This window comes from Chaetodon trifascialis, chromosome 3 (assembly GCF_039877785.1).
Source record: "Chaetodon trifascialis isolate fChaTrf1 chromosome 3, fChaTrf1.hap1, whole genome shotgun sequence".
In the NCBI taxonomy this organism is placed as follows: Eukaryota; Metazoa; Chordata; class Actinopteri; order Chaetodontiformes; family Chaetodontidae; genus Chaetodon; species Chaetodon trifascialis.
The window spans coordinates 27,661,979-27,684,744 of NC_092058.1; the positions used below are offsets into that span (position 1 = coordinate 27,661,979).

General features: G+C 44.0%; 1 protein-coding gene across 1 annotated transcript; it reads right to left on the bottom strand.

Annotated features, from left to right (window-relative positions):
• Window positions 1–5,581: 5,581 nt before the first annotated feature.
• On the bottom strand, window positions 5,582–22,369 carry efcc1 (EF-hand and coiled-coil domain containing 1). Its single transcript, XM_070959157.1, has 8 exons — window positions 21,585–22,369; window positions 19,745–20,184; window positions 11,123–11,271; window positions 10,718–10,853; window positions 9,980–10,136; window positions 8,290–8,448; window positions 7,642–7,711; window positions 5,582–7,492 (listed from the first exon to the last, which is right to left on the bottom strand). The coding sequence occupies exons 1-8, from the start codon at window positions 22,254–22,256 to the stop codon at window positions 7,359–7,361; spliced, it is 1,917 nt and encodes a 638-aa protein (XP_070815258.1). The 5' UTR covers window positions 22,257–22,369; the 3' UTR covers window positions 5,582–7,358.
• Window positions 22,370–22,766: the final 397 nt, after the last annotated feature.

The window sequence follows — 22,766 nt, forward strand, 5'->3', positions numbered from 1 at the left end:
GGCTTTTTGAATGGAATCGCATGCCCTTTGGACTCTGCAATGCCCCCAGCACCTTCCAGAGACTGATGCAACGAATTTTTGGTGACCAACAGTGCCAGTCGTTGCTTCTGTATCTTGACGACATTGTGGTTTTCTCCTGCTGCAGCAGGAGGGCCTCAAGGTGAAACTTTCTAAGTGTGCCTTTTTCCAGCAAGAGGTCCAGTACTTGGGGCATGTGATTTCAGACAAGGGTGTCTCTACAGATCCCAGTAAGGTGGAGGTCGTAGCCTGTTGGCCGCCTCCCTCTACCATCTCTGAACTGTGGTCATTTCTGGGTTTTGCCAGCTATTACCGTCGGTTCGTGGAGGGGTTTGCCAAGCTGGCTGCCCCTCTTCACAGGCTGGTTGCAGAGCTTGGAGGCACCAAGTCAAGGAGGTCAGGTCGAGGAGTCACGGAGCACTAATCGCAGGAGTGTCACCAGAGCTTTGAAGCACTTAAGAGCAAGCTCACTACTGCACCTGTTCTTGTGTATGCTGACTTTTCCCTCCCCTTCATTCTGGAGGTGGATGCCAGCCATGGGGGCCTGGGGGCTGTGCTGTCACAAGAGCAGGAAGGCAAAGTAAGACCTATCGCTTACGCCAGCAGAGGCCTTAGGCCCACGGAGCGCAACATGACCAACTACAGCTCCATGAAGTTGGAGTTTTTGGCGCTCAAGTGGGCCAGCTTTCCTGGTACAGAAGCCGGAGGCCACGCAAGCCACTGTTATGGCCCTGCCTCAGCACACACCCTCTGACATCTGCATGCTCCAGCAAACCGACCCTGTGATTCAGGAGATTCTGGTGTTCTGGAAGCAGAAGCGGCGTCCCAATTCCGAAGAACGCCGGCAGCTGTCTCAGCCTGCTTTGGCATTGCTTCATCAGTGGGACCGCTTGGTCGAGAAGGGTGGAATCTTGTACCGCCAGGTGTTTCGTCCTGACGGTGCCGAGGCAGTTCTCCAGTTGCTTTTGCCTGCTGCTTTAAAGGAAGAGGTGCTGACTGAGGTACACAACAGGCATGGACACCAGGGTGTGGAGAGAACCCTGGGGCTGCTGCGACAGCGGTGCTATTGGCCAGGCATGTCCTCTGACGTACTGCACTGGTGCCAATGTTGTGAGAGGTGCCAGCTTGCTAAAGACACCAAACCAGTTGCTCACAGCTACATGGGACAACTGTTGGCTTCCCGGCCGAACGAGATCCTTGAAATGGATTACACGTTGTTGGAACCTTCCCACAATGGGGTTGAAAATGTCCTTGTATTGACTGATGTGTTCAGTAAATACACGTTGGCTGTTCCCACTCGTGACCAACGAGCCTCCACTGTGGCTCAGGCTTTGGTGACTGAATGGTTCTCAAAGTTTGGTGTCCCGGCTCGCATACACTCACCAGGGCAGAAACTTTGAGAGTTCCCTGATCCAACAGCTGTGTGCTCTTTATGGTATTGAGAAATCTCGCACTACGCCATATCATCCCGCTGGCAATGGCCAGTGTGAATGGTTCAATCGAACCCTTCACAACCTGCTGCGCACTCTGCCTGCTTCCCGGAAGAGGGACTGGACCTCCTGCCTACCACAACTACTGTATGCATACAACACGACCCCCCCATCAAGCCACTGGTGAGTCCCCATTCTTCCTCATGTTCGGGCAAGAGCCGAGGCTCCCAGTTGATTTCCTCTTGGGTGGAGTCACAGACCCTGCTGTTGGTATGGTCAATGATTGGATTGTGGAGCACCAGACCCGCTTGCAGATCGTCTTTGAAGGTGCCCGAGAACGCTTGAGAGTGGCAGCAGAGCGCAGGAAGAACAACCACGACCAGCATGTCCGTGATGCGCTGCTAACCGAGGGCCAGCTAGTGTGGGTTCGGAACTTTGGTGTGAAAGGCCGGCATAAAATCCAAGACCTGTGGGGATCTGTGATGTACCGGGTCCTCAGAGTGCCAAAATGTGGAGGTTCGGTGTACACTGTTGCACCTGAAGAAAACCACACCAAGGTCAAACATGTCCATCGCTCCCTGTTGAAGGTTGTAGCTGGAGTTGGTTCTCCGGGTTGTGCTGCTCTCCCTCTTTCACCCCCTCTTGATCCACCACCCTCAGAGGATGAGCTGTCGTGTGATGATGAACTGCTGGTTGTGCGGCATGAGGCCCTCCATGCCCCTCCCACACCAATGGCTGCAGTGACCCAAACCACTCCTCGGTTGCTGCATTCTCAGCCAAACCCTGTCCCGGCTGTGCTAGGTCCCTCTGCAGGGTCAGTGGCTGTGGCGGAGGATGCGCCACCTGCACGGTTGGCTGTCCCACCGGCCATTCACCCGGACACCGGCGAAGTTGCAGCTCGCAGGAGCATGCGGTCAAACACTGGTCAACATTCTAATGGGCATCATCTCCTGAGACCTGTGAGAGGCAGGGTAGATGGAGCTGTGAACCTGCCAGCTCCTGTGTCTAATGTGGTTATGGCACTCTTTAGACCCTGGAGCTAGCATGGGTTGCCCTTGACTGATTCATCGTCGGGGCGACGATGCATTTGGGGGGAGTAGATTGTAGCAGGGCGAGATGCTCAGCCCCGCCCCTAATGTGTGGGTGTGCCCCTTGCTCTTATTTCCGCTCCTAACCAATCACCGTATGAGGGCACTCTATATGAGGGGACTGGGTTTATCCGGTCTCCCTCTTGCTCTTTGGCTCCGAGACCGCCCACTTCCTGGTCGCCTCGCTCCCTTTCTCCGCTGCCACCGGTGCAGGTAATTTAGCAATAGTGTCCTGTACTCGTGTGTGAATTGGGCTGTTGCCTCACGACTTTTACTCCTTGTAGCGTCCCGCATGGCCATCTTGGGCTGAAGTCGCCCTCACGTGCCGGTCCCCCAAGTTGCCGGGCTGTCCTCTTCCCGCTGCTGCACAGTACGAGCGTCCTGCTCCTGCTCAGGTGGTTGAACGCCACCCGATCGGTAGGTTAGCCAGATGGCTATTGTGGTCATGCGTACTCTCAGCCATTAGTGAATTGTTAACCTTGATTTGGCACAGGTCCGGTGGAGTAGAGGCAGTGCACGCTGCTTTGCCTGACGCCGTGACGCTGCTTTGTTTTATGCAGCTCGGTTTCCCGTAGCGTAATTTTACGCTACGTCGCCTTGCACCACTCCTGCTTCACGGCGACTAATATATACTACTGGGTTTAGGCGGCTTGCTTTTAGGTGTGTGTGTGTGTGTGTGTGTGTGTGTGTGTGTGGGGCGGGGTTCGCCCTCACCTTATTTTATCGGTATTTTTGATTTTGCTTGGTTGTGTGTCCCTTTTCTTTAGTTTCATACCGTTATATTGTGTTTATTTATTTTTGTTTTGTGCTGGTTAGGCTATTTTATTCTTGGCTTCTGTGGATTCTGGGTTTTTTTTGTGATTAGAGTTGATGTATTTTGAATTATCTCATTAATCTACTTGTTTCTTTTTGGTTATTTCATTAGGAGCTTCTGTGTATGATTTTTGGGTGAGGGCAACCCTGGTAATTTTAGTTCCCCTTTTTCCTCCACAGTTGCTGAGAGCCGACGGTGGTGGTCCTGGTGTCCTGGGTGGTGGCTTCCCTTCTCTTTTTTTGGTGTGTTGTGCGTCCCCTAGCCTGGTTTTCCCCTCACTAAAGAGTGCGTGTGTGTGGCTGTCACGTGTGACTGGGGTGACCCTAATTTTTGGTGGAGTCCTTACACCCTGGTGGACCCATTTCCCTGCCGGTAAGCCTCAGCGCTGGGGATGCCCTTGCCCCCTACACCCCTGTGTGCAGGTTGTGTGTTATTGTTGTTTTTTTTTTTTTGAATGCGTTGTAATAAAGTATTCATTTTATGACCACAGTTGGAAGCACGTCTCTTGCCTCACAGAGCGAACCTGAGTGCCTTGAATTGGGGTTTGGGGTTCTAACTATTTCCTTGGGCGAAACTCCCAAGGTGGCGTTGTCCGGCTTGTCCTGGTTGGAGTTATCAGTAGACTGCTCTCACTCAGTAACCGTTTACTGCTTCCCGCCGCTCGTGCCGCCACACTTCATTCATTAAAAGTGACAGTAATGATCAAACTCTTCACCAGCATCCATAGGCAGCGCCAAGGAGGGGCTTGCTGGTGCTTCAGCTCCCCCTAGTGGTAACATGGCACCCCCATGAAATCCAATAAAAAACCATTAAACAAAGTAGATTTTTATGACATTTTATCTCATGTGCTTTTTTTTTATCATGTGCTGTCAGGGGTCTCAGCTCTAAACCCAAAGCACAGATCGTTTTTAGATCAGAGGTGCTTATTGACTATGGCACAGAATTATGACATCACTGAGGATAACTTAAATGCAGAGTTGCATCAAGCCCGACGTCTTCTCGAAAGCAAATCACAACAGGGACACTCCGTTAACACAACTTTGGAACTTTGAACACTCATGGCACCATACAAGGACGCGTTTATGGACTTGTACAAACTCCTCTGTATCCCTGACATTACATCTTCTTCCTGTGAACGATCTTTCTCCTGTCTCCGCCGTTTGAAAACCTATCTGAGGAGCAGTAGCAGAGATGCTCGTAGCAGTCACCTTGGACTTTTGGCTATCAATATTCAATTCAATTCAATTCAATATACCATTAAAAGGGCATGAGCCCTGAACATCGACAAGATCATCGATGCATTCGCCCTCAGCCATAACAACCATCGCATAGTCCTCCTGTGATACTGTATGTCAGATGGGAAGTGTTTTTTTAATTTCCCATGGTGATGGGTTGCTGTTTTGATATGCTCTTTGCAAGTATGTTATCTATTGTGTTTGCATTTAGATGTTTTTGTCTCTCATGGCACGATGGTTTTAAACATTATTTGATGAGTACATATGGATGTTTCCACTTTCATGCAGTTCTGATTTGAGATAGTTACCTAATTAGTGTGTCAATAGTAATCGTGTCACACAGACCTGTTTAGGCGTGACACCGGAAGGAGACACCGGGGGAGACACACGAGAGATTGCACTTCAATAAAAAAAATAATGTAATTGAAATCCCATTGTTTCTCGATCTGTGCATAACCTTTGGCTTTTGAATGAAGTGAATGTCAGACAGTGGCATAATAATGCAGTTCTGGAATACTTGCAAAACTATATTAACGTTGTGTAGTTACTACTGTTTATGTGTGTGCTTGTGCACATACTGTATTTCTATGAGCACCCCCATTCAATGTTGGAGCACACCCATAGCACCTGCAATCAAATTTCTCTGGCGCTGCCCCTGAGTCTGCTGTATAATGAATGCTTTTGATACCTTAAATGCATTTTGTTGAATATATTTTTGTACTTATCCTTAAGTAGGATTTTGAATGGAGAACTTTACTTGCAGGAGATAAAAAGAAGTTAAAATATTTCTATATATTGAAGGGTGGGGCTCAGGAGACCGATCCACTATTTAGTGTGTGCCATCTAGGTGCAACATGCCTGAGATTTCCAGTGCTGAGTTGTCTTCTGATGTCTGCTACCAGGATGTGGATCACGCTGTTTGAGCTGGCAGCAGAGGATGTCAAACTCTCCTTTTCACAGACATACATAAATAAACACATCACAGAAATCCAGACTGCTTACGTCAAAGGTTTTAATGGCATGATTCAACAACACCGGTAGTGGTTCTGTATCTAAGACCCTCATTTCAAGACAGCACTGACAGCACAACCAACTAATTATAAACATGCTGAGCTTCAGAATGAGCATTTAATTGAAGATAAATCAGCTGTATTATATTGAGGAACACGTGTGAGGCAGTAACTATAGGCTCACTCATACGCTGCTGTTAATAATGTCATAGAATTGCTGCACTCGTGTGAGAAAGAGGCTGGACTACTCTGAACAACTCGTCTTTTTCTTACTGTTTGCATAAATAGAAATTTCTGTGGGTGTACTGTGCAGATGCATCTATAGAATGTTTCAGAGGCATGGACAATGCACACACTGGCAACAAATGTTCCCATTGGGGACAACACCATCTCTTTCTCTAACTGTCAAACAGCTGTTCTGTAATCAGCCATAGTCAGTGTGTGCCGTCTCCTTGAGACTGACACACACATTAGCTGCCCTAAAAATACATTAGCAGATTAATACAGCCCATTTCGAGGTTCTGAACACTTGGCTAAGCCTGCATGGTCATGGCCCACAGACACCAAAACTATGGATGCATTTGGGTAACCGTAGTCCTCTCTCATGTTAAAAGTTTCTAATTTTAGCACCACAAGGTTGCCTCGTAAATACCACTGGTGACCTGAGACAAGTCCCATGATATCACAGATTACATTCTGAATATTCAACCTCAACATAGCATGAACAGTGTAGCAGTTTAATGGTAAATATACTGTATCCATACACATCTGCAGGTAGTTAACAACAGGTTCAGGCTGCCAACAAGAGCTGTGTGCGTAACTCTTAATCTTAATCTGAACAGCAATTGACAAGACAACCTGAACTAAAGGTCCACTTAATTGTTTGCTTTGACCATATGGTCACATGGTCTTGATCAGCAGATGGATTTTGCTCAGTGGTCATGGAAATATAGGTGTTCAAACGTTCCATTATTCTTATTGTCACAGTATGAGTGGGGAAGTTGGACAACTAGAAAAAACTCCACCTCTACTTGCTGATGAAGACCATGTGATATGGTCAAAAGCTTTGGAACAAGTGAGTATGTGGGCCAAAAAAAGACATGTTTAAACCTGACTGTCTGTATTTACATTTTGCAGGGCTTTCATTGGTCCAATTCATGTGATGCATATACTGACAGATGAACACCTGAATGCAAATACCAAGTTCAAAATGCAGTGCAAAATGTCTGATGTTACCCATGGATGTAAACCACCTGAATTATTTGGACACTAATTGTGTTCTCCATACTTTGTCAAATTTAGGCTGCCTTTCTCTGTCTATGATACATTTGCTGTTGAAATACAGACTTAGATGAATGAAGCTTGTGAAATGAGACACAATTTCCTTTAAATTCTATCAATTCTGTCAGGAATATTGTTGACCTGTTGACCAGTGGGGGGCGATATAGTCCTAGATTATTTTACATCCCTTTAAGGTTTAGCTTATTTCAACATTTTCACATTCAAAACTTTGTTGTAGGAAAAAACAATCCATACTAGATCATGAAAAAGTTATGTGCAATAAAAGACCTTGAAAAAACATGTATAAGCAAATAAATGTAATAAAGCCCTTTGCTACACTAATTATATTCTAGACTAATATCCCGCAATAGATGATAGGATCTAAGGAATAAGCTACAATATAATACACTATACACATCAGTCAGCCTTCAGTGTCCCCTCGGCTGTTGGAACATCCTTGGCCCACCAGGGGGCAGTCCTGGTTAGCAGGATATGATGAGGGCGTTCAGAGACTGCTGACTCTGTGTTCGCTCCAAAGGTCCACCCGTCGACAGAATCTCACAGGCAGCCAGTTCATGATAGAGAGCGTTGAGCACCTCCAGAATGTGGGCTTTCCCTAACCAAAAACAGAACAGATGACCACTGAGGGACTCATGTTACGGACGACCCGACGATAGTTTCATTCAATTCCCTGCCCTGAGTAACTGTAAATTTTCATTTCACAGGACTTGTATTGACTTTATTGGGTGTGTGAGCTCTACTAACCATGTTGTGGGTCACTGCAAGACTCCAAAGTGCTGAGCAAGATTTTCCCGAGGGACCTCCGCGAGACATTCTGAAACAAGAGAGAGCTATCCTCAGATGGCTATCAGGCAATTAACGGGCACTTTAACAGGCAATCTGAGTCTGTAACCAGAGAAGCTCCGACATATGTTCAACAAGTGAAATTAATTTGCTCTCAGATCTATAATCAATCTCCCACTGAGGGTTAGATCAAACGCATTTAGTTCTATGACAGTCAAGACATCTGTTTGCTGATTCAACAGGTCAAGTGGATATTTAATTGTCAAAGCATCACTAAGTGAATGTCCATGTGGAGGTCTGTCCTTGAACAATAGTGAATACTTTCAATTTGCTTTTCTTTCTGATGTCTGACCAGAGAAATCATACCAGTGCAGCGTGGGTGGAATTCTCTCATCTGCCAACCCAGCAAAATCATTTTCATTACTTTGAGTTCCAGTAAAGACTTTTAGTTCACATGATGGTCTGACTGCTGTTTACAAGATTTTACACTGTGCTAAAAATCAAAACAACATGTTAGGGCCTAAAGATTAAAAAAGCCTGCTGAATGTGAGCATAAAGCCTTGGGTATTAGCAGCTTTAACCTCTTCACTCTCAGCAGCTGTGACTAACCAGGTCTCTGAGCTGCTGGAGGAGCTGCAGGATGTCCACGAGTTTCTCCTCCACCAGCGACAGACGAACCCTCTCTGTCTCCAGCATCTGCAGCTCCATCTGAAGCAGCTCCGTCTCCTCTGCCTTCTGCTGCAGCTCCTGCAGCAAAGAGTCCTTCATCTGGAAGACACAACACAAGCCAGTAACCTCCTTCTGCCTGGCACAAGCTCAAGTCTCTTATTGTGGTTCAGCCAACATTATTAAAAGAAAAAAAAATCATTTGTGGAAAGAACATTACTGTCTTCTTATAAATTCATCTAGTTGACTGAAGCCTGAGCGGAATAACATTCAATCAAAGTCAATCAAACTGGGGCAGTGCTGACAGTTAAAATTGACATTAAAAAGCTAAATGTTTTCAATTACTTAATACTTTTTTTTTTAATTTAAAAAGTCTTTGTTTTGTTTTCTTCCTGGAACTTCCTCATCACTGTATAATTTTCCCCAACTGTGAGAAGAACTTCTGTTTCCTCCATGTGAGACAATAGTTCAACAGTACATTTGGAAGTTCTTCCACACCAGGTCTTAGTGGCAGGTGTGCAGGATCAATAAAATACAAAAGAATCCATATTTGGTGCTTTAGTGAATGTTTAGAGCAGGATGGGATGGTGTATATGTGATTGTCATGTCACCCACTGATGTGTTTTCAGTTGGACAACAGTGGAGATGCATGATGGCACAGAAGAAGAAGATTTACCACGTTAAGGTTACACACACAATACTTTTTAAATAGGATTCATTGTTGGTTTTAGTCTCTTCATGGGGTTTGCTGAAACTAAGAAACATGTAGAATACTGCCAACCTTACTCTTTAAGACCAAACACAGATCAAGAAGCTTGTTGTAGCAGCTGGATAAGTCACTCTTTGAGATGTAACATTTTTACCCCACAGGCCTGCTAAACATCTTCATACAATATAAATACGCCAAATGTAAATGTATGTCAAATTTTGAGGTTAGTGTGAGTTTTCAGCCCACATCTTGTTGGTTTGCCTGCCAAAAGTGTTGGAAATCCCTGCAGTGCACCTTTACATCATAGCACATTGAAGGACAAAGGTCTCCCTCCACACATCCTGCACATAAACAAAGCCTCACAGTCAGGACTTTGTTTAGTTTTAGCTTTTCCTCTCTGAGTGCTGAGACGTTCTGGGAACACATTACGTTACGGTTCCCCTTCGGCCTGTCTTCCTGTGTTGTGAAAATACTACTCGACTGTAACAAGAGCGCTTTAATTTATGATATTCCTCAGTGTCATGTGGGACAAGGGGGGAGTGTTTCTGTGGTCAGCTCCGGTGAGAAACAGCTGCAAACACACCCACCCACACACACACACACACACACACACACACACACACACACACACACACACACAGAGGGAGGCTCTGGTGATGCTGCTGGTGGTTTGGTTAGGTGGAAGCTGCAGGATCATGCCACCAGCTGTGGTTTTGTCTTTGAAGCCCTCTACTTTCATAACAACCTCTACCGGTCGTCTCTAATATAGTCAAACAACATACAGACAGCCACAAAATGACTTCTGATGTAAAGCGTGGCATAACACTGTTCAGGCAGAACAGTTTCACATAGGTGCAGCAGACCAGGGCAGAGGACACTGCAGCAGCCCACCCTGGTGTGATGGAGGCCAGTGGTGGTTTGTACCTGGTCCATGTCTATCTCTGCCTGGCTCTCCTTCAGCTCCAGCTGCTTATGCAACCTGGTCACCCTCTCCAGGAGCTCCACCACAGCGCTGCAGCTCTCCTCGCTCCTCGAGCTCCCAAAATTAGACATCAGCTTCTTGAACGCCTTGTCGTCACACCTGATGAACAACACGGGAAACAGAAAGTCAGGCTGCAATAGCTGTCAAATAGGATCAGTCAGACAAACACTGGAGGAATGATGTGTCTTACTACTGTGTTACATGGACAGTGTTTTGCTGCATATTCAAATTCTCTATTAGATGACAAGACTTTAGCACACTAGTACACTGTCTGTGCTGTGAGTTCAAATCTTATGAAGCCCCCCTCCCAAGTGTTTGGATGGGGTGCCGCCCTTTTTTCTTCTTGCATGCACTTGTTATACGCTTTATTGGTGCTGCTGTGAATTGGAATTTACCCTCACGGGACGAAATTGAAATTAGTATAGTTGCTAATCTGTTGCTTTGTTCTAAAATGTCTCAGATGTTTTCCAAGTGTGCATTGACACCAATCCCTCTGACTCCAGGAAGACATATTGTGTTTGATATTTAATTTGCCTGTCAGGTTGAATCTGAACACTGACAGTAACACTATGCTTATCTTTGTTTTTATTTGTTAAAAATAGATCAATGAACATGTCCACTGTGAAAGTTCTGCGGTTTGAAGGCTCATACTTCAAACGATGATTATGGATGTGCAGTACCTTTCCCCACAGCAGGACAGCCTGGTCAAGATCCTCTTCACCTCATCCACCTGCCTCTGCTGATATCCGGTCCACTTATCCTCCTCCTCGTCAGAGGCTGCCTGGCCCTCAACTGAGCGAAACAGCTGCTCCTCCACTGGACACCACAACACACCATCATCACTGACACAGTCACTGTTGTCATTAGCATAGAGGGTGGTAGCCATTGGCGTAGTTACTCTCCCTATCAACAGAAACTGTCAAGTGCCTTTGAGCAAAGACAGCCTACTTTTTCCCCATCTGTAAAAGTACATTTGCTCTCATTAGCCAACAGTTAAAATCACTTATATTCTTATTCTCCTCATCCCTGTGCAGTAAAGACACATTCGCACTTCATTCTGCGCTTTCATGAGGAACATAACTTACTCTTATCTGGGGTTGTCACAGCACGCCCTGTTGGAGAACAGCGGTCATGTTGGGAGTCTGAGCAACATCTCTGGGCCGGCCTGCTGCCAACACTCAGCTGCTGCTCTGCCCTGGTGCTTCTTGGGAGTTGTAGTTTTGACACCTCCGACCTGAAAGAGAGCACTGTAGCTGTTTGACTGCACGTTCTCAGCACATACACGACCCATCTTTGCTGCTGTGAATGTCTCTGCTCATAAACTGACACTGACCAAGGGGCTAAAAGTGCTCTTCACATCTGATGAAAAGAGTTCAGTCCAAACCAATCGCCAACATCAAACAGAACATATCAAGTAACACAAGGCAATGTGTATTAAGCCACATCTACAACCGCCATGATAATTTTATAGAGGCCTGTGATGTTGTATGCCAAATCTGGGTGGGGTAATTGAAGCCAGACATTGTATCTTTAAGGCATTTTTACAGTAAAGTGGGTCAATGGCAGAATGGCGCTCTTGCTGTGCAGGAGTTAGCTCGCAAGATGTGAGGTAAAAGTACACTGGCTGACACAGGATGTAACAAGATTTTTAGAACACTTTTTTTAAGCTCTGTTACATATCTTTTCATGTGCAGATGAAAAGATATGAAACATTTTTTATTCTACATGTGTCATGTCCCCTTATGTCAAAGACACAATCAAACATTTGTTCCTGAAAAAAACGAGTGAGACTGCAGTTTGCCTGGATCAATCGCTCTGCAATGGTTTGAATTTTCTAGGTTTCTCCTGCTGTCTGCTCTTTGTGTTGGGGGAAATCCGATAGGGGGCCTTCGTAAATCACAGAATAAGTGCTTCCAGATGATGATGTCTTGCCGAAAAAAAGGAGAAAATCTCGAAAAAAAAAAGTTTTCAACAGCCTAACTCTCTGAGAAAAGAAAAAAAAGTCATGGAACACATGCTTATATCCTGTTGGCACGAGGCAGACTATGCTGTAAGAAAACATTATACTCTGCATCTGCATCTTAACGTTTCTCAGTGCAAAAGCAAGGAGAAATGAGTGACTTTACTGAAGGTCAATGATTGCAGCATGATTTCAGGCAATGAATCAGAGAGTCATGTTTAAGTTAGTGGGGCCATGGTGGAGGAAAGAGGCAGTCAGTTCACGAGGGCCAGCAGCTGCAGTCAGACCAACATGAAACTGGTGCATGGACGTGAACACACACAAAACTTTGCTGGTTGCTGTGGAGACGCTCAGACTCTGGAATGATATGGTGGAGGGCTTTTTCAAATGCAGGCTTTGGTGTGACTAATTGCACTTTAATTGACAGTGGTTGGAGGAAGGCTGCGGCCTGTGTCCAGCAAATACTGTAGCAAGGCCACAGCTTCTGGCTCGGGCCTCTGACATGCATAGTGGTTAAAAAAATGGCTTTGTGTCTTGAGAGACAAAAAAGGGCTCCAACAAGGACTAACCCCCCTCCTGACTGCCACATTAAAACTAGCTCTAATGTGCTTGAGATTTATACTCCTTAAGGAAGGTTTCCCATCTCATAGATTGTGTCTGGTGACGGTGCTGTGCATAGGAATTCAAAGTGAATGAATACAGACACCTGAAAGCAGTCCAGACAGACATCCTGGGTAGTGGTCAGACTGTGGGATGCAACAGACGTAGACAAAATATGATCGGTGTTTCATTAGACAGGCATCACTGCTCTTGCCAATGGACCAAATGCAAAAGCAGCATGGGTGGGTTTGACATGCCAAAATGAATAAATATCTATTAATTTGCTTATTTTGCTAAGAGAGAGAGAGAGAGAGAGAGAGAGAGAGAGAGAGAGAGAGAGAGAGAGAGAGAGAGAGGGTGTGTAAGAAAGAGAGTTAAATACACTGTAGACTTCAAAGTGTAATATGAGTATAGAGATTTTTTTTACATGAGTGAGTGATGAAAGTCAACTTAAAGCTGCTCTAATCCATAGTTTCATGTCCACACTATCATCAGAAAGGGGTCGCTCATAGTGATGAAATCACAGAGAACTATCACCTGATTTTGTAGTTCGACTTTGCTCTATTGGCTAATTGTTTTTGGCATCGAACTTTATTGTTTGGTTCAGTCTCACTGGTCTCATTAACAATGTTTCCAGCAGCAGGCAGCTGTTTTAAGAGAAAAGGCTGTGTTATTCCCACTGTACACTACCTGCGCAGTAACAAACAGCAGACAAGGTTAGCCTCTAGTTATTAGCATTTAGCTGCGAGATATTTCTAAGGCGTTGGTGGCAAAGCAAAGAGAAAAGGAGAATGAATATGCAGGTATGCTTCTGCAAGCTTCATATCTTTTCTAGATGATTCTTTTGATTTTACAGCACATTTATAGTATAGATCAGTCACTATTATGAGCCATGTTTCCAGCAGCAGAACAGGTATTTTCACCAAAAACACCCCCAATAAAGCACTCAGCATACACTAAACAGACAAGGTTAGCAACTAGCACATGAGGACAGCTGAATATCTGGCAGCTTCAGAGATGATCTTATTCTCAACAGTTGGAAATTAAAACAAAGCCAAATCGGAGTGAATATTGGAAATGTGCATTAGGTGGAAAGTTACACAACATGAACACTAATGTTGCTTCATGTCCGCAGCTCTAGTAAATAGGCAATTGTTTGCTAACAGCCATATAACCTTACTGAGGTGAGTATGTCAGGGCTGCAGGTTGTTCTGGAGTTCTTCTACCCCCAAGTGGCAAAATTATAAAAATCAAATAAAACAGCACTTCTATGAGCTTTACAACATATTGTGCTGTTTGCCTTTTGCTCCATTTAGAAGAACAAAACTTAATTTTCTAAGGTCATACATCAGCTGGAGAATCAAGGCAGAATTTAGATGAACATAACTCATAGTTTTCAAGGAAGTGCTCCACAAGTGGAGCAGACAGACAATCAACTGATCATTTCCTGAACTGCCCTTGTGGCCTCTTCCTCTCTTTTATCAAGTTCCTGTATCAAAGGCACCTCTTGGCTTATCAGTACCTAAAATTAAATTAAGATGTGGAATGATCTTCGACTTTCAGAAAAAGGCAGAAAATACTTATTAAAGGAAATTCAAGAATTCTGTTACTTTCTCTGTACTGCATGTCGCAATATATTGTATTGCTCTTCACAACTAAAAAAGCCATTTTTATCACTCTTAGATTAATATATTGACTTGGCATTTAAGGTCTTGCTAGAGAAATGCACCAACATTAATTAATATTGAGTATGTTGAAGTATTTTGTAGCATCTGTGGGCCGAATTATTACTACCTCCTTCAAGGCACATACAGGAGTAAAATTCAACATGAAGAGCTCTATTGTGCGATGTCAGGGCATTTGTAATTAATAGGATCCTGTATTCTGCCCTATTAGCAAAAGTCTAAAGCTGTTCTTCTGGCCTGTCGGGGGTAGTCCAGCTGTTTGTTGTTAGAGCCAGGACACCCAGAGTCCTCCCTATGTTTATCACAGTGTGGCGCTGAAGTGAACTTTCCATCAACACACCCCCCATCACGGTTGCCCCTCCTCCACTCCCTGTAGAGCAGTTTCCTCTTTCAGGTGTCATCGCTCAATGCCAGTCTCCTTTCTCTGCAGAGGTTAAAAATGAGGGCGCGCTGTAAACCTGAGCTTGAACTTGAAGTTCAGTGCTTGTTGGTGCCCTGCGGCATGACAGAGACGGGTGAGGGGTCATGTTTACATAGCTGATGGTTATTAATCAAGTCCTCTTGGGTCACACCCGTACAATGACTTGGTGTCTGGGATATAAATAAAGCAGCTTCAGAGATGTGATTATTGTTTAGCACTAGCTGAGGACTAAAAACCAATGGCTGTAACATTTACAGAGGGTTGTTAAGCTTTCCTCAGCAAGCAAAGTGCAAAGAAACCCCCAAAGTCAAACAAACAAGACTATTAAAAGTAGAGGGAAGTACAGGGAGAGATGTCCAACATGGGTGGGTGGCATAAGTTTATAAGATATTTGTGTGTAATGGATTTCTGCTGATGTCAGCATACCTCCAAACCAGAGAGAGAGGGAGAGTAGGGCAGCGGTTCAATGTGAAAATGAGCCCACTCGGCAGTGCGAGATTTTGAAGGCCGTTCAAGAACAACAGTAAGGCAGCAGCAGCTGAATGCCACAGGTCCCACACATCCCTCGAGTGTGTCCTTTCCACATTATTTAAAGGGGAGGAATGCCGTGGCAGCACCTGCTCCACACAATGCTTCAGCTCTTGTGCGGAGGCAGATAAATGCTCTGCTCGGCCCTCCTCTCCCCTCTGCTCACAGGCGCCATGCAGAGAGCATGAAAAGGCTGGGAGATTATGCCTCCCCTGGGGCCCGCCTTCAGAGGGCCAGGGGTTAGAGGCATACAGAGAAGAAGTCTGCAGGCGTGGCGATGAAACGAAAAGTGAGTTTTAAACTTGCACACTTAGGACACATTTGCTTGGGTACGTTCTCTAGAAATCTCTGGACTATATAAACAAAGACACCTGGAATCAACAGAAAAAGTGAAGGAACTGTGGATGAAAGATGACCGAAGTTCATTTGAATGAGTGATTCTGTATCTCCACTCCACTCTACGTCAGAGATGTCCGTCATTTCATGAACAAACAGCTGAGTGTTTGCTTCTTCCTCCAGATGGTAGACCTTCCTCCCCCTCATTTCTTTTTGTCCCTCTCACTGCGCTTCCTATTGTCTAATCCCTCTGGCCCAAAGAGTTCTATAGGCTACAGTGACTGATTGAGACTGCCTTTACCTCCTGGACTAAAAAAACCAACTAGAAGTGGCACTTTTATACAGTCCCAGTATACAAAAACTTTCCTGTGCTAATCACACCCTGTCCAAGTTGCCGCTCCCATCTGACGCTCAGCCTCTGCTCTGTTCTAGTATGCAATCCAAAGAAATCAAAGACATATTATGGATCAACACCCACATGTCTTAGATTTCATTGCAATGACTGCTGTTTTTTAACTGACTTCTGCTGGGATGTTGATGGAAAGTTGAAACAGGATTTTCATGATGAGAAAATAGTACATCAACATCCTTAAAACACTAAAAAAGGAAATCAAATGAATACCTATAACCACAACATATCAACTTTACACTTCATTTCAACACACAAGATATGAAGTGTTAATTAGTGAGTCTTATAGGTGCTGATACACAGGTTTTGTCTGGGCTCTTTCTCTTTTCCAGTCATAAGCTAAGCTCAGCTCAGCTAAGCTAAGCTAAGCTAAGCTAACCAGTGGCTGGCTGTAGCTTTATATTTATCATACAGACATGAGAGGGGTATGAATCACCTCATCTTCATCTATTCCTTTAAATGATCTGGGTACCAAAATATATCTTGGGGTGCACTGATGCCAGGTAAAATGGGATAGGGCTCATACTAGGTGCTTTAATAACATAAGTGTGTATAAGCATCGTCTATCTCCATCTTTCCAACCACTGTTAGATGGAATCCACAGGACAGAAGCAGTGCCAGCTCTCAGCCACCCTTCAGCCCTGTAACTCTGTATCTCTGGGATCCAGCAGCATCAAGTTAATCTCATTACTTGTCACAGCAGTTTAGAAGTAAGCTGCAGGGATAAAGTTACGGTCGATCATTTCAACAGACCCCTTGATATACTACTGCATCTCTAAACCCACTACATATGACCCGAAACACTGACACAGCATGTTAAAAGAGGAACGACTTCATGTTGAAGTCATATAATTAATAAGAAAGACGTGAAGGAGGAAACTAAACACTGCATCTTCAGAAACATCAACCGGCACCTTTCTCTTTAACCGTGTCCTTGGATGAGACGTTACTGAACAAGCACTGAGGCCTTCAGTGGGAATATTCATGGTGCTTGGTTGCTAAGATCCATAGGACGGGGGTGCCTATGCAGTATTGTTCATTTGGGAGCAGAGTGAAAGAAGCGAGCTGAGATTGATGAGAACGGTCAGTCTGTTGAGGTTTTCACTCAATGGAGCTTTCTCTTGACAAGTCAGAGCCTTTGTGGTGTTGAATTATTTGCCATTAGGCTATCAATGGAAGGGCAGTGAAAAGACTTTGGAACACAGTCTGCATAGATTAGTGGAGTGTAGGGTTAAAGGAAGGCTATTGTGGTATAAAATGTGTTATTTAGAATTACAGAAAGGGAGGTAGCAGTGGGGACTTCAATCGTACAGATCTGGTTGTGTGTGATTGTGTCTTAGAGATCATAATAACAGCATTACGTAGATGTTACAACCATTTAGAGACATCTGCTACCTAAGAAACCCAGACCTGCAGACACTGATTATATGGTTGGAGCAGAGAGAACAGACACAGAGATAAACATTAAACCAATGGCTTTGTACTTGAAAAGTCCAATTACACCCTTACTTCCACCAAAATGAATAGTTGCCAACAGTAGCATAGCTCAGGCAGGACGGACCTGCCACACACGATGCCTGTTAAATAAACTAAAACACAACAAGGCTGAAAATTGGAAGAGTAAACCACATCAAGTCTTCATAAGGAGCATGGCAGAGTTTTCCAGGCATGAAGCCAGAAGTAAACAAAGTCATTTTATTCTTAGAGGAATTATAATACATTATGGTTCATTCTAGCCACAAAAGCCTTTCTAATGCAATAACCTGCCAAAACAAGGCCCTTTTTCTCACGACACGAAGAGCAGTCAGACACTTGTTTTCCTCAGGGTGTGACAGCTGATTGGGCCTAATGAAGAGTTTAGAAAGGTCGTTGTCCAGCCTATAAGCTCTCTGAGTGACCTTTGGGCATTATTTCTTATTATACATCAATATGATGCTGACATGAAATCACAGGATCATCTGAAGGTACGTCTTCATTTCTACATCTAAAAGGAATTAATATCAAAATGTTGATTGCAAAAAAATGTCTTACAACTGCAGAAACTCTGAGGACATGATTGCATTGCCACCTGAAAATTCTGACCAGACACCAAAAGTTCTGCTCTGGAACTCTTTTGTTATTTGGATCATTCATATTATTTTCATTATCATGTTGTCTGATCAATTACTGTGTCTTAAAACTGTACATGGACATGACCTCACTGATCTCAATGATCATTTTGAATAAACAGTCACCAGTACATTGTGGAAAACATCTAAATAATAATTTGGGAAATCATGTAAGAAATGACTAAAGCTCATTATTATAAAATATTATGTATTTATTTCAAAAAGCAAGCAATCAGCTTTAATTTCATAATGGCATGTTTCCTAATAGCAATATGTAATCTACACATTGTGTTACATATCACTACTAAATGGGTGAAATGAACAAATTAGTACTGAAAACACCACTGCATTCAACTTGACTATAGATGGGATATTAGCTGGGTAGGTTACTAAAACCGAATTACTAGGTGTTATATATTATATAACCATACTGACTACATTGTCTCCAAGGTGGAAATAGCATTGCTTTTTGAAGGAAATGTTCTGCAGATGTTCGATCTTCTGTTAAGTTTGATGCTGTTAGGTCACTTGTCTCTCTCACCCGTTCATCTGGTCAAGTGCTGCTAATAAAGCATCTAAAAAAAGTCTTCAAATTGTATAGAACAGAGCTTGTTCTGTCTGCTAATGTGTGCAAGATGCTAAATGACTATCCCAGCTAACTGTAGAGGCTGAAGTAAAAACTAGCCTTCTGTTACTGGTGCAAACTGTCACATGGAATAATACACCACGTTTTGTCTGTGAGGAACTTGCATATGGTGGTTTTTATCATGGGTGTGTGACACGTTAAGTGAGCAGTGGTCATGAACAAACTGTATAATGAGAACTGCTCTTTGTAGAGGTTCTTCTGCCTGGAAGACACTCTTCACCAACAGCACACAAATCAGGAAAAGATTTTCTTTCAAAAACATACTTATACAAAATAGAATCTCACATAGATGTTATTTTGATGTTGCTGTTTTGGAACTCTTGTTCATTATTGGTGCTGTGTGTTTTTGTTTTGGTTTCATTTTCATTATAGGCAACTGCTAGGCCTATTTATTAATTCATTTGTAGTCATTTGACTTATTCTATGATCTTTAAATCTGGCTTTTATAATATTTTCATGTCTAATTGATACTGTGTAATTTTAAATTGTTGCTTTTGCATGGACGTGGACACTCTTTATCTCATAGTGTCACGTTTCATGGCATTAATTTTGTCTCCGCTATCTCACCTTCCAGCCAATCACCCGTTCCCTGTGCATTAAACTAGCAGGCTCAACAACTATTACCAGCATTAGCCAGAGCAACAACACTGTCAAAGTCATTCTGAGTCAGCTTTCTAGCTGCTGCTGTAAATAAACAGACACAATGCCCAGACATGAGCGTATTCAATCTATTTATCTTAACTAGGCTGCACATGCTACTAACAAGCTGTCTAACTAGCGAGGCGATACACATTCCTGTTGCTGGTTCCACACCAGTCTTCTGATTGACAGCTGGTAGCAGTCACAAAGCAGGAAATGTAGCAACATGCAAACAAAGGCAGTGCAGAAGAAGATTACAAGCAAACATTTGTCTTTGCAAATGCTATCTTTTACACTGCTGCTTCAACATGAACATAATGGTGCTTGGTTGATGCTGAAGTGCGACATGCGACACAATGTTCCCAGTGCTTTTACCTGTAGTAGAGGAGTTCTGATTCCAGCTGGAGGATGTGTCTCTGCAGCGCCGGCACATGACTGGCCTTGGTTTCCAGTTCCTTCACTTTACCCAGGCCGCTGAGCAGTGCCTGCCTGGCCTCCTCCACCTTCCTCCTCATGCCTACCTGCTCCCTCTTCAGGCCCTGGTTGCAGTCCTCCAGAGCAGCCACAGTCTCTTTAGTGGTCCACAGTTCCTGCTCCAGTCTCTGATTACACAGCATGGCCTCCTCTACCTGTCGGTCTCTGGAGCTCCGCAGCAGCTCTATCTCGTGGATTATGTTCTGCAGGCTCTTCAGATTGCTGTAGGTGCTGTTTTTCAGGCTGGTGTCGCTCATGCTTTTCTGGGCAGCTTGTTTCTGGTGGGCTACAAAACAGCCGTCCTCTGCTTTATGTTTGGAGTGGCTTTTCCATAGTCCTACCTGAACAGAAATGCAACAGGTGACTGAAGGAGACCAGATCAAGAGATTCCCTAAACCCATATTGCACCTGCTTAGTCACATTTCAGTACATTGGACTGAGCAGGAACAATTTAGTGTCTCCTTCTATTAAGGGTTTCTTAATAAGGAAGTTAAGAAGCTATCAAGTCAGCAGTTATGAGTCATTATTCTGGGATATTGAATTTCTCACTTTTTAGCACACTATTAATTCTGCAGTTACATGTTAATAAAATCATCAATAAAGGGCTGCAAGTTTGAGCACCACTGTCTAATAAAGCATGCTTTATTAGACAAGTTGTAACAAGTTGTAACTAATGCTTTATTAATGGTTACTAAATCATTACATGACATCTTATAGATCAGTTACAAGTGTAACATTTGGGTTGTTCGGGCTGTGAAAAATTTCTCCTGCTGGTTCATTATTAATAAAGTTGTTAAGGAAATCATTAATACAAAAATCAGGATATGAGTTTCTCACTTTTTAATGAGCCATCAAGTTATAAATGTTGGTGAGTTGTTGAGAAAGGGTAATTGGTTTTTCAATGTCAAACAAATAATCTAAAGTTGCCTTTTACAAAGAGGTTCTAAGTTGTAACTGATGCTTGTATTAATGATTGAATAGATCAGTTAAAAGCCATGAGTCGTCACGTCGTTGCTGGTGTTAAACCTCTCCCAGGATGACAGTTACTTTACAGTTACTAGTTTCTAGATTCTTAGTTCAACACACGTCTAATGGCATGTTTGACCACTTACCACCAAAGTAAATTATACACCACACCTGATGGATTAACATAAGAAGCTGTCATTAAAGACTTGTTAACATTTAAAATCACAGACTAACTTGCTGATGGCTTGTTAGACAGTGAGAGACCTGCTTACCAATTCAGGATTTACAAAGGGTTTCTAACTTGTAACCACTGGCTTTATTAGCAGTTAAAAATGATCCACCAATGCTTTATAGGTCATTTCCAAGAAATTAATAACAACCTTTGAGTGTTGGTGGCAGAATTGTCTTAGGATGCAAACTCTGCTTTTCAGACAGGCCTGTTCCCTGATATAAGGTACAATGTTCAGGGTTCATTTATTTATCATTCTACAACACAGAGTTGTATAACGAAATGTTAGCTGTAGTCCCTTTATGCAACGCCCAAACAAACTTACATAAATGGATAAATAAATTCTAAGTCATAAAACTAAACTATTTTTTATGGCGAAGGACTGAGGATTGTTGCGCCTTGGTATTTTTAGGGCTTGTATGATCCAACTGAAACATATTACTACTATATCCTAAAAACTACATGGACATCATCATGTTCAAACCTCTCGCAGGTTTCTGTAAGGTTACCCTTCTTCTCCTTTGCAACACCAGCAACCACTCTCACCTGCAGAGCCAAGCAGCGGGCATCACTGCTCTGAAGAGCGGCTCGCATGTCCTCAATCAGCTCCCTCAAACTTGCATTCTCGTCCTCCAGTTTGCTTATTCGGTCCTCTGCCTCCTCCAGCGCCACTATCTCCTCATAGCACTCCTTGGTGCAGGAGCCGACCCTGCAGCCGGAGGCGTGTCGTCCCTCGGAGGAGGCGCAGGAGCTCACACCCACAGACAGCAGCTTCTCTCGCCGCCTCAGAGGGCTTCTCAGGCGGATCTGAGTCTCTATATGCTCGCTGTCCTTCCCGACCAGCAGCCGGCCGTTCTCATACTGACACCCCGCCTTGGTGCTGAAGTATCCGCACAGTTTAGCGTGGAAGTGTCGGAAGCTGAGCTCGCTGGGTAAATGTTCTGAAACTCCTTCGCATTCTGCGTCCTCCGAGTCTTTGTTCAGTCCCAAAACTTCACATAGGATGTTAAAGTCCTCCACAGGAATTTTGCCTCCGCCTTGATAGTCCATATGATGGAAAATCTCCTGCAGGTATTGATCCAGTCCGGTAGCCAAAACTATAATTTCGTTCTCCACTCCCCGGTCCAGTCCGTAATGGTAAGCCAGAGTGCTGACTATCCATTGTGTCCTGCGCGCTGGTCGGCTGTATGGATCAATGGAGTCTATTGCATCCATCATTCCTACTGAGCCACATCATATTTCCTCAAACTGAACACGGTGACTTTGTCTCCTCTAACACCGCCCTGTGTATGTGTCGTGTTCATCCTCTCTGCAGACGCTCTGAGCGCACTGGCGCAGCTGAAACGAGGCGTGTGTTAAGACAGAGCAGATTTGAATTTAGCACTGCCCCCCAAATCCGAAACCAGGGGTCCCAACCAGGAGTCAGTAACACACACACGAGCTATAACGGTCTCATGCCGGCCGCCTGAGTATAATTACCACCAGGTGTGTAAACTTGTCATTCAGTTGGGTTCGACCTTGTTAAGATATAAGATGCCCCAGAGACTAATAGGCTGTGGAGCAGAGGGACGCTGTTTTTTTCAGCTCGACAATTTTTACAGCATGCCTTTTACGCACACAAGGGTGTATAGGGTTTTTGCACAGTTTACACCTTAGTTTGTTTTGTTTTGTTTTTTCCACTGCATGTAATGCTCATCTGTGCTACACACACGGTCCATTCAAAGTTCA

Coding starts and splice junctions, on each gene's coding strand:
- efcc1 (XM_070959157.1), bottom strand. CDS start 22,256: ATGATGGATGCAATAGACTCCATTGATCCATACAGCCGACCAGCGCGC. Junction 20,185..21,584: donor CCCGCTGCTTGGCTCTGCAG/GTGAGAGTGGTT, acceptor ATTTCTGTTCAG/GTAGGACTATGGAAAAGCCA. Junction 7,712..8,289: donor TCCAGCAGCTCAGAGACCTG/GTTAGTCACAGC, acceptor CTCTTGTTTCAG/AATGTCTCGCGGAGGTCCCT.